Here is a 12972-nt window from a genome sequence, read left to right as displayed (position 1 = left end):
GAGGTAGGTTTTTTTTTTTTTAAAAAAAATCTCTCTTGATAATTTGTATCCTTGCCCTACGCGTAATCATTAACCACGGTTTGGTTTAAGATTTTGTTTAAAATATTAGTAAGATGTTTGAGAATGAAACGAGAAAGCTGTTTCGTTTAGGTTTCAAATCTCATGGATTGTTGAATTTATATGTAATAGTCTAAGTGCATAGGTAAGAGATATTGTTCTCTGTAGGTTTTCTCTTATGGGTGTCTACTGGTGACACTGGGTGGTGTGCTAGTGAAGATGTTGAGTCTTGACAGGGGTGGACACTGGGAGGTGTGCCAGCGAGAATGTTGAAACTGTGGACACTAGACGATGTGCTAGCGAGAACGCTCGTCTTGAAGGTGGTGGACAACAGGTTGTGTGCCAGTGAGGATGGTGGATCTCGAATGGGTTGAATTGTGAGATCCTACATCGATTGGAGAGAGGAGCGAATACCAGCATGGACGTTAGACCCTGAAAAAGGTGAATTGTGAGACCCTACATCGATTGGAGAGAGGGACAAGTGCTAGCGAGGACGTTGGACCCCAAAAGGGGTGAATTGTTAAATCCTATATCGATTGGAGAGAGAAATGAGTGTCAGCAAGGACGCTAGAAGAGAGGTGGATTGTGAGATCCCACATCAGTTGGAGAGAGAAACTAAACATTCTTTATAACGGCGTGGAAACCTCTCTTAGCATAGACATTTTAAAAACTTTGAAAGGAAGCCCAGAAAAAATAATATCTACTAACCCGAGTTTAAGCTATAAACAAAAATTACTGAGGTTCGAGGACAAAAAGGCTACACTTGAGGAAATGGGCCTTTTTGGGCTAGTATGCATAACTCGAATGGACCTCACAACCTATATGGGCTTTTATACTCCCTCCCCATCATAGGGCCTTACTTCTATTTCAACTAACCTATCTCGGATTCATCGGACTCTTTTTTTATCTCAATAATTAGGTTATCATATAACTCCGGTAAGCACTTTTAAATCATTGATATCACGTGACCTAACTTTTTAAAGTGTTTTCACAATGATAGGTGAAACGCAACCCTTTGAATAATTCAGAACTAGGGTATATATGGATCTTGTCTTGTAGGATAGTTCACTACTAGGAATTAGTTGACGGATCTTTAGTATTCCCTATATAGTCACGTGGGAGCGGCTCTTGTGCCTACCAACTATTTTGATATTGTGTAGATCACTGTCCCTTTATTACGAGTAGGCACAAGAGTAGCTCCTACGTGATTTACTACAACAGTCTTATGACCATATATCATCCAACCCAGAGATAGTTCGCTGTTAAAGGCTAACTCACAACTATTTAATAGTCTCTATTATATTAATAGTGGAAGTGACCAATGTGCCTTTGTCGAATATTACGATGATATGTGAACCTTTATCCCTCGAAAAATGCCAACCTAACAACCTTGGATTGGAGGATATCACTCGAAGGAAAAACTTAAGAGAATTTACTCATATTCCAGCAAGATCCTTTAAACTTTCTCGACAGTTTCTCCTTTAAATTGGTTCCACAAATCTCTTGCCCATCCTTAAATGAACCAAAATTCCTAGTTAATTTGATCAGTTTTTCAATTTCCTCGTCCCTCAATTTTTAACCTAGTTTTCGAGCGACTAATCATACTTAATCCAAAATCCATTATTAACCCATTTTATCATAAATAATTAAATTCAACTTTGTGCACGAAGAAAACATTTTTATATTATGATTAAATTATCGGTCATAAATTAATAAGTTCATAATATTAATTTTGATATATAAACTATAAATATTCAAAACGTTTTATGTATAAAAAAAATAATAATTGTGTTTGAAATGGATAGAGATATCTATTTATTCCATCTCATCCATATGAATATATAATTTCTTTTAGAACTCCAATAATATTAAAATATATAATTTTTTTTTTTTAACTATACAATAATATTAAAATTTAATCTTTAAAGATTATATTAGTAAAACATTATAATATTAATTTACTCACGACCAGCAATTAACTAATTTTGTGGTTTTTTAATTTTGTTAAAATACGACAAAACATATTATAATTGATATGCTTGACGTTTCTTTTATTAAATGCTTATGTTTTTTTTTCAATAACATACTAAATTCATATAAAACATTTTTTTTTCAATATTATTTAATAGGTAGTCGTACTTTTAATTTTATATTTAATAAATCAGTTCAAAATTTTTATAAAAAAAATAATTAGTCAATTACATATAATTAATTTTTATTTCTTACCCTAATCTAAATTTTCAATTTGGTGTCTAATCGATTATTGAGTGATTGAATTTTAATATTGAAAACTGAAATTTAATCCAACTCATTATTTCTTTTTAATTTTCAATTTATTTACTTATTTTAATATAATTTTATTTCTCTTATTGATATTTAAAAGAATTTGAATAAATTAAAAAAATAAAAATAAAATCTCGTTTAATAATCCTTTAATTTTTAGTTTTCGATATTTAAAATTTGTGTAGTTTTCTCAAATTTTTTTTTAAAAAATATTTGAATTCTCACCAAATTTAAAAATTTTGATTTTTTTAGAATTTAATTCATTCAAATATTTACCTATTTATACAATAAATAGTCAACTTAAATATATAAAAATACAACTTATAATCATTTATAATTATTTCTTGAACTTCAAAAATAAAAATAATTATAACTTATACATAATATTAATTTTGAGATATAAATAACACACGTTCAAAATAAATAAATAAATAAATAATATATATATTTGTAATTTGGATATAAGAGAAAATTAAAATATTTGGAGTATTTATTAGATTATTTACCTCAACTGATTCCTTAACCTCATCAAAATCGACATATCTGATGAGACGACAAGACGTTTGGATAAATAACGTGATGAAGCATACCTATATCTCTAGGAGCTATTCTGTCTAATTATGTTAAAAACGCTTTCGAATACGTCTTTTTGGAACCAATTTTAAATCTCTTTTTCCTTTTGAGGTATCTTTTCCCATCCCCAAAATTTGCATGTATCATGTTATTCATTAATTGAATCTAATTCTATGTTATCGAGATTGAGCTAAAATTTAAAGTGATTTCAGAATACGTTTTTACGTAACAAAATTTTCTTTCTGAACCGTCAAGTGTACGACTTCTTAGAATTTAGAGGTAAATTACTTATTTAACCTTGTTTTACTATATAAATAATTTGATTCTCTTTTCTTTTATGGTTACTATCTTAAAAATAAAATTTTATATAAACTTTTAAAAATAAATTGGAATGGGTCTGGTTGAACCTAATTTAGTTTTTGGGATTCACAAAACACCTCAACTTATAAAATTTTCATTTATTTGAATCTAATCGAATCCAATCTAAATAAATTCATAACCAAACTCAAACCGTACGAATTGAATGGACAGATCGAATGTAATTTTTTCAAACACACAATTAAGAGTCATGTGAGCGTGGCTAGAAATCCTGAACAAATGGCTAACTACAACCTAACACCCAAGAATTGCAGAGCCACACGTTGTTGATAGACATCCATGTGCTTTTGACCAATATCCCTCCTCTATGGTGATTTAATTAATTTTAGGTAAACAATAGATTAGAGGTCAGAATTGATTAATCATTTATTATGATTGTCATATCAAGATCTTACGTGCTCAATATCGTTTTATTTTTAGAGAAATTGTTATTTCTTGTATTATATAGAGTTGTTTCCGTTTTAATGAATGTACGATTATATGGTTGTTTTCGTAACGAAAGAAAAACATCGTTGTTTCCGTTTTAATGAATGTACGATTATATGGTTGTTTTCGTAACGAAAGAAAAACATCGAATATGCAAGTCCATAAATGCATGGGTATCAATTTAAACATCTTAAGCTTATTTTGTCTTTTAAAGATGCCAAATCCAAAGTCAAAAGCTTTTACGTGTTCATACATTATTCTGAACTAACTATTACTAGAGATGTGTACCGGTGGAACGGTTACGAAAATTTTCAAATTTTCATTTTTTTTAGGGATTGGGGCGAGAATTCTCTGCGAGAAATTTGCTGTTCTACCAACATAAATTTTAATATTACAATATAGTGTTTAACAGTAGAATGGTATGATATTATCCACTTTAGCATAAACTCTCATGTTTTTGTTTTGGGACTTGTCCAAAACGCTTCATACCATATAGAAATGTATTTCCTAAATTAGCGGACTGCCTCCTAACAATCCTTGACAGAGCAAACTCAAAGAGGATAATATCTGCTTTTGTTACCGTCTTCGGACAAACCCAAAAAGGACAATATCTGCTTTTGTTACCGTCATGCTACATACTGAATAATACTTCCCACTAACCGACCGATACAGTTTTCATGATCAGTAGACACCACTCTCAGAAAACTATTTGTTTTGTTTTTTTATTAAAAAAAAAAAAAAAAAAAAGCAAGACCATCTCTTTTCTCACCTTTTGATGGTAGCCCATCATAGAGATAAAAAGAAGATGCCAATCTTTTGTCTAGGTACACACTTTAGTGTTGGTGCCAAATTTTGGACAATGATCTTGACAACACTAAGAAGAAATAGCTATGATTTGGGCAACCAAAAATTTAACTCCTTTTAATTTGGCTAATGTGTTTAATAATTTGATAAAGAAATAAGGTCGGAGTAGCTCGTGAGATTGAGAGAATGTTTACTTTAAAAAGTATATTTCTTTTGGTGAAAAAACGTCTTAAACATTAAAAAAAAATCATTTCAAACGCACTCTAATCATCAGTGTTTACCGATAAAAGTGACCATAAGTCGTAGATGCAAGACTGTAATGTTTTGTAATGGTTGGATTTAGAAATTTAAACTAACCATCATTATAAATGTCAAATATTCTTAATCTTCATAATAATCTGGTATCGTAGGGTTGGTTTGTAACTCTACTTCAATTCGTTTGGTTAACCAACCTGATTTTTTTTTTTTCGATTTTTTAAAAATTCAACCCGACCCAAATCATAAAATAAAAAAAAAAAAATCTAATCCAACCCAAATTTGGACATCCCTAAAATCAAAGCTAAAACCAAAATCGATCGTTGAGCTCCTTTTTGTATAGATCGATCAGAGTGTGTGTTTTGGAATGCTTATCACCTAATAGAAGTAGTTGATATCATCACTGCCAAAGAACGGGTTGATGGAGATAAGACTATTAACTTTTCCATCAACATTTGTTAGCCTTACGTCTATCATTTATACTGTAGTTTTGAACTGTGTTCGTGTTGGTCCATAACTTTAATGTATTTTACACGTGATGGATAAGTCTTTATAGATTTAGTTAGGTCAAGTTTCCACTTGCATAAACCATGATGAATATATATCAATAATCGAAAGTGAAACCAATCATGGATATGATATTGAAATTTTGATAAATAAAAAAGTTAATCGAAACTCATAAGCTTTACATTTTAGGTTAATCTATGACTTAGCATGGAATTAGAACACGAGGTTGTATATTCAAACTGCTATAACGTCATTTCTTCCAAATTAATATTACTTTCTTCTCGAGCACCTTCTACAAATTTTAAAGCCTATAAATAAGGAGAAATATTAAAATATTGATATAATTAAGTTAAAATTAACCGAAAAATAATATGCTCTTTAGAATAAGACAAAAGTATTTTGCACGTGAAACAAAAATGAAGAACGTCCAAAATAAAAAATAATATCATTGACAAGATTCATTATGCATCAATATTACTCGGAAATAATTCAAAAAACGGTCTCCTCTTCTAATGATTATGTCGGGCGAAGAAAATATTGAAATTAATTTTTTTTTTAAAATTAAATTTAAGAGAAAAAAAAAACACTAAGAAAACTTACTTTTATGTATTTTATTTACTGAATTAAGTTAATATTAGTATTTTTTACCGTAGAAAGGAAAGAAATTTAATAAAAATTACCCAAGTATGCTATGAACATGATTGACTCAAAGTGGTTGTAATCATGATCAAGTCCTGTCACTAAAGTGGTCACTTTAGATGTTATGTCAATAGGCTAAGGGTGGAGGGACCAATAGTAAGATTCCCTCGACACCATTATTTTATATTTTCTTATTCTTTTAGGCACGAAAAGATTATGAGTTTATATTCTGACACTAACACAAACGGGTTCAAATTAAATCACTAATTAAACTAAATTTAATTGACGAGACCTCCAACTCTAATACCTAGAGATGTCCATTTAAACTAGAAATGAAAGAAAGAGCAGAGATATCTCCTAGAATTTTTCGTAGAGAATTCCCGCTCTCGTCCCCACAAAAGTAAATGAGGAATTCCACAGAGATGAGACTGAAATAGGAGGTGGTTCCTTGTCCCCGTCTCCGTCTCCATCCTACCTCGTAGATATCTCTATTGATACCATATTTAATCAACTATATAGCAGTGTCTCCATTGATACTATATGAGAGTACCTCGTAGATATCTCTTAGATGAAATAAGTGTTCTTAAGTTTTATTTTAAAAAGCTAAATGGGGATCAAAAAGATTAGAAAAATAATTGTTAGACTGATACGTCATAGTGGCACGATGCACGAAAAGAACCATCATGTTGATGGGGTTCGAGTGGTTTGGAAAAGTTTCCATTCTAATATCATGTTTCAAATCATTGTGTTTTGAAAATAATATTAGTGGTTGAAAAAATAGTATTTTCTATTTATGAACAATTTTGTGAAATTTTATTACAACCCAAAATTATGTCCATATGGATAATTGTAGCTTTTCAAAAAAAGGAAAGAGAAGAGAATGGTACTCGCTGGCGATGAAAAGTATTTTCAACTAATCATATCGTAGTAACTCCACTGTTGGGGTCGGTAAATGCAAGCACATACAATATAGGGTTTTGCTTTCCCGTTCAGACAAGGTTGGATAGGGTTTTGCTTTCCCGTTCAGACAAGGTTGGATATGCAGTACTTCTATACACATATCTCACGCACGTGCATATAGACCCACAGGCGGGCTTGTATATATACCCTTGATCCTAGCTCGTCGAACCAGCGTACTCTCATGCTACCAGACACCACAAAGTGAAAAAACCTGCATAATATCATGACATACATAAATATTGTAAGATACACGTTCATACTAATCATAACAAGGAAGCATCTCTATGCATATGACACACGTAAATGCATGAGATTCTCATAGTTCAAAATCATAGCATAAGTTTAAGTGCAAGTCAAATCTCCCTTCATAATAACATAATGAGCCGATGAAACGTGCTAATACAGTTCTTGTCGTGTTTTTCATACTTAATATGATTTACACGACGTGGTGGGTAGAGGTTTACGCATCATGAGTATGACATAATCACATTATAGCATACTAACATAACTTAGAACCGACCCATCAGATGTTAAAGAACTTGAGACTTGACGGTGGTGAAGACGACATGTAAGGGTGTGTGGAGGAAGTCATGTGGGGTATGCAGCTCGCATTTAATAGCAGAGGTTTGGAAAATAACTATTTACTCACTTACTAACACCAATTGTGAACAATTTGGATTTATTCTCTTCCTTTCATTCCATTTGGCTAGAATTTTTATGGTTCATTCTTTCAATTTTGAGAGTTATGGTATTAATCTAATAAAAAGAACCTGAACTACTCGACCCAAACCATGAAGATTGAGTTAGGTTGGATATTTTTCGGTTTGAGTTGAGTTGGATTTTTAAAAAATAAAAAATTTAGTTTGGTTTGTATGTTAGACTAACTCGACTAACTCGACCAACTCAAATATAGTGTTTACAGTCCCATTCTTCAGGGCTTTTAAAAATATTTGACATTTGCAACAGATGTTAGTGATGAGCGGTGACTTTTGAATATTTTATTATTAATGTGACATGTACCGTGGTTAAGTAGAACATTTTTGAAATAATTGAACAAATGCATAGAGGGTTAGGTTAGGTTGAATCGTTTGTGTCATCCGTTCAACCAACATGAAATTTCGAGTTGATCTATGGGTTCATCCGAAAATTTTCTCTCGACACATGTAATGTGAGAAAATAAAACATTTTTTTTTATAAAGGTATGAAAACCTTTTATTAACCGACACGTTTTAAAAACATTGAGAGGGAAAACTAAAAGATGACAATATCTGTTAGCTGTGGGCGATGAGCTGGGGCTGTTACATATAACACGGATCGAAAACGGATGGAGAATTTTGCTTATATAAAGGGGAGGGGTTTGTACTTGATGTGCTAAAGTTGTATCCATTTGGGCAAGGAGAATTTGTTTGCCCTCTTGTCTTCCCCAATAGGAAGTTCAACTACCACCCACCTTCTTTTTCCTTTGCCCAACAGATGGCGTTAAATGAAACAATGAATTCATTATTATTTCATCTGCTATCTGCTACTCTCTGACTATTTCATCCCTCTCTCTCTCCCCCACAAACAAAAAAAGTTCAAATTTTTACAAATCAAATGATCAAATCACGAACAGAAAGGTAACCCCTTTTAATATCTCTTCAAAAAATGATACCAATCTCATGTTCTTCAATGGCCAAAACAGCCAAATGGGTATTGATTTCAATCGCCCATTTCACAAACGAAGCCCTCAGCATTATTGTCTTCAATCTTCTCGACCTCATTGATTTTGGGTTGTGTTTTGTTTANATATTTGACATTTGCAACAGATGTTAGTGATGAGCGGTGACTTTTGAATATTTTATTATTAATGTGACATGTACCGTGGTTAAGTAGAACATTTTTGAAATAATTGAACAAATGCATAGAGGGTTAGGTTAGGTTGAATCGTTTGTGTCATCCGTTCAACCAACATGAAATTTCGAGTTGATCTATGGGTTCATCCGAAAATTTTCTCTCGACACATGTAATGTGAGAAAATAAAACATTTTTTTTTATAAAGGTATGAAAACCTTTTATTAACCGACACGTTTTAAAAACATTGAGAGGGAAAACTAAAAGATGACAATATCTGTTAGCTGTGGGCGATGAGCTGGGGCTGTTACATATAACACGGATCGAAAACGGATGGAGAATTTTGCTTATATAAAGGGGAGGGGTTTGTACTTGATGTGCTAAAGTTGTATCCATTTGGGCAAGGAGAATTTGTTTGCCCTCTTGTCTTCCCCAATAGGAAGTTCAACTACCACCCACCTTCTTTTTCCTTTGCCCAACAGATGGCGTTAAATGAAACAATGAATTCATTATTATTTCATCTGCTATCTGCTACTCTCTGACTATTTCATCCCTCTCTCTCTCCCCCACAAACAAAAAAAGTTCAAATTTTTACAAATCAAATGATCAAATCACGAACAGAAAGGTAACCCCTTTTAATATCTCTTCAAAAAATGATACCAATCTCATGTTCTTCAATGGCCAAAACAGCCAAATGGGTATTGATTTCAATCGCCCATTTCACAAACGAAGCCCTCAGCATTATTGTCTTCAATCTTCTCGACCTCATTGATTTTGGGTTGTGTTTTGTTTATAAAGTGGCTGATTTCTTGTTTGAATCCGAGTGGAAGGCTTGTTATTGTTGTTCCCATAAAGAGGCAATTTCAAGTAGCGATGGTAATAAGATTTTGGTGTCTGAAAAGGCGTTGTCTTTGTCCACTAAGCTGCAGCTGGAGGAAGTTTCTGATACTCTTTATACTCGTCCTTCTTTGCTCACTGAGCTGTCTAAGGTTGCTGTGGCTGAGCTCCGCCGCCTTAAAGTTAAGCCTTTTGTTGTTGGGTCGGCCGGGAAAGCGGCTGTTGGATCCACTTTTGCGGTGAACTCTACCGTTGTTGAGATGCTTAAAGAGAAGATCAATGTCGGGCAGAATCCTAGGTGGTCGGAATGTGATTGTAAACGTTGTACTTCTTGTTGTTCGTCATCCAAACAATCCCTATTCGTTCGTTCTCAAGGGCCCCAAGGTAATTTTTTTTTTGGTTGCTTAGATTTTATGATTTTATTTCTCCGTTTTTGTTTTGATTCGAGATTTGACTAATTATGAGATCCCGCGTCGATTGGGGAGGAGAACGAAACACTGTTTATAAGGATGTGGAAACATTTTTCTCTTAGACGTGTTTTAAAAACGTTGAGAGAAGTTTGAAAGGGAAAGCCCCTAAGAGGAAGCGCAAAAGGAAAAGCCTAGAGAAGACGATCACCCTTTAGAAGGGTGTGGAAACATCTCTCTATCAGACGCGTTTTAAAACATTGAGAGGAAACCCGAAAGAGAAAGTCAAAAGAAGACGAAACACCCTTTGTAAGAGTGTGGAAACATCTCTGTATCAGACACGTTTTAAAAACCTTGGGGGAAGTCCGAAAGGGAAAACCTAATGACAGATGCGTTTTAAAAACGTTGAGAGAAACCCAAAAGAGAAAGCCCAAAGAAGACGAAATACCCTTTATAAGTGGAAGCCCGTAAAGGAAAACCTCCTAACAGATGCGTTTTAAAAACTTTGAGAGAAAGCCCGAAAAGGAAGTCCAAAGAAAATGAAACACCCTTTATAATGGTGTGAAGACCTTTTTCTAGCGGATGAGTTTTAAAAACCTAGAGGGAAAGTCCAAAAGAAAAACCCCGGATAGAAGCGTTTTAAAAATCTCGTGGGAAATCCCGAGAGGGAAAATGTAAAGATGACAAATGAAAATTAAAAGTGATTAACCTAACCATTTAATCCTAATTACCAATGAATGCACATTCAAGCGTTGAAATATGATTCAAGAATTGATGGCTTTCAGATAACCCACGTGAAGACGTACTGTTCATTCATGGCTTCCTTTCTTCATCTACATTCTGGACAGAAACCCTGTTTCCCAACTTCTCCGCGTCGGCCAACTCGACGTATCGGTTCCTTGCTGTCGATCTGCTCGGGTTCGGTCTGAGCCCAAGGCCGACTGATTCACTCTACACATTGAAAGAGCATGTCGACATGATCGAAACCTCGGTTCTTGAGGCGTATAAAGTTAAGTCCTTTCACATCGTTGCTCATTCCCTCGGCTGCATTTTGGCCTTGGCTTTAGCCGTCAAGCATCCTACCTCTGTCAAGTCGTTAACGTTGCTCGCACCGGTACGTTTCAAACTCTTGTAATGTCATTTTCATTAATATTGGTGGTTCTTTGTTTGACCGTATTGAATTCAAACTCATGCAACTTCGTTTTCATCCTTTTGCAATCGATATCTAACATCCCTTATTTGATCGTCTTCCGTTTTCAAAACTCTTCTTATTTGTGTCATTTTCTTCCGTACTTTTTGTAAATATCATTTTTTTCTCTAATCATCGTGTGTTCGTTATTTTCTCTCAAGTTAACACTGATAGTCATTTATCGACCCTACAAACACAAATAATTGATTAAATGTACAATAATCTATCAAGTTAAGTTTTTGAATTGAATGGTGGGTTGCAGCCGTATTATCCAATACCGAAAGGAGAAGAGCCGAGCCAATACGTGATGAGGAAGGTGGCGCCCCGACGGGTGTGGCCACCAATAGCACTAGGGTCATCGATCGCTTGCTGGTACGAGCACATCTCGAGGACGGTGTGCCTAATCATATGCAAAAATCATCGCTTTTGGGAATTTCTAACCAAATTTGTCACAAGAAACAGGTATTTTCTTCTCATTTTTTCTTACCAAACTTCAAACCTCTTGATTTTTCTTCTCTGTTTTAGAATATGAAACCCAACCATAATTCGGAGTCTTAAAAAAAAAAAAAAAAAAAAAAATTAGTTAAACCCCCTTTGACAATTGTTTTGAATTTGATTTTGATCTCGTTTTCGGTCTACAATTTAGCTACGCTCGGGTTCAAGTTTCTTAATGAACATACAACATTTCTCACCTCCACTCAGTCCAAGTCAACCAAATTTATATCTCTAGTGGGTCCGGGTCAACGAAACTTTTAACTGATGCACTATTATATCTACTTTTCAATCCTTCGAACAAAATTTGCAGAAGTTCTGACTCGTCAGCAAGTACCCTTACATTAAATTCGAGTTATTGCATTTATTTGGTTTACTCAAAATATTAAAAATAAAATAGAAAATAAAAATTTGAGCACATTTATTATATCTACTGTATAAAAATAAAAAAAAACCAATGGTTTAATTTTGTAATTAGAAACATTATTTTAAATAGTTATTTACAAATAAATGGATTTAATTCAATAAACCCTTTAAAATAGTGATTTAAAGAAATTTAATTTAATTTAATTTAATTTAATTTAATTTAATTATTTTTTTTTTATATTTTAGGATAGAGTCATTTTTGGTGGAGGGATTCTTCGCCCACACGCACAACGCCGCGTGGCACACACTGCACAATGTCATATGCGGCACCGGTGGGAAGATCGATAGGTATTTGGACGAAGTCCGTGAGCAGGTGAACTGTCAGGTGAACATAATCCACGGCGGCGACGACGACGTGGTTCCGGTGGAATGCAGCTACAACGTGAAGGCGCGTGTGCCGAGGGCGCGTGTGAATGTGGTGCAAAACAAAGATCATATTACAATCGTCATCGGAAGACGACAGGCCTTTGCTAGAGAGCTTGAGGAAATTTGGAGCAACGCGCAGTCTTAAATTTAAATAATTACTGTTATTATTAATTTATATNTGGTTTTTTTTTTTTTTTAAATAGATTAAAAATTTAAATAACCTAAAAAAAAAAGGTTTATATAGTTTTTATGTAATCCTTATTGTTTTTATTTTCCTCCTGGTAATATTTCAATTAAATATGTAAATTCAACGTTATAAATGTCGGCTCAATATAATCTTGTCTCTAGCTTTGTTCGTTGACATATACTGGTTATAGCAATGCAGTCAACGTATCATACTATTTAGTAGGAACGGAAGACTGACGTGTAAAGAGACTTTGTCGACGTGAGGTATACTCGAAGAAGTTAAAAAGGTGGAATACATCTCGACACTTATGCCAATGCAGGTGTAATAGTCGAATCCCACCGCTAACAAATATTGTC

General features: G+C 33.5%; 1 protein-coding gene across 1 annotated transcript; it reads left to right on the top strand.

Annotated features, from left to right (window-relative positions):
• Window positions 1–9112: 9112 nt before the first annotated feature.
• Window positions 9113–12575, top strand: LOC111783927 (probable lysophospholipase BODYGUARD 3). Its single transcript, XM_023664737.1, has 4 exons — window positions 9113–9933; window positions 10742–11070; window positions 11408–11607; window positions 12250–12575. Exons 1-4 carry the CDS (start codon window positions 9366–9368, stop codon window positions 12572–12574), a joined length of 1422 nt encoding a protein of 473 aa, XP_023520505.1. The 5' UTR covers window positions 9113–9365; the 3' UTR covers window position 12575.
• Window positions 12576–12972: the final 397 nt, after the last annotated feature.

This window comes from Cucurbita pepo, unplaced genomic scaffold, assembly GCF_002806865.2.
Source record: "Cucurbita pepo subsp. pepo cultivar mu-cu-16 unplaced genomic scaffold, ASM280686v2 Cp4.1_scaffold000134, whole genome shotgun sequence".
Taxonomy (NCBI): domain Eukaryota; kingdom Viridiplantae; phylum Streptophyta; class Magnoliopsida; order Cucurbitales; family Cucurbitaceae; genus Cucurbita; species Cucurbita pepo.
This window is presented reverse-complemented; position numbering and strand designations above follow the sequence as displayed.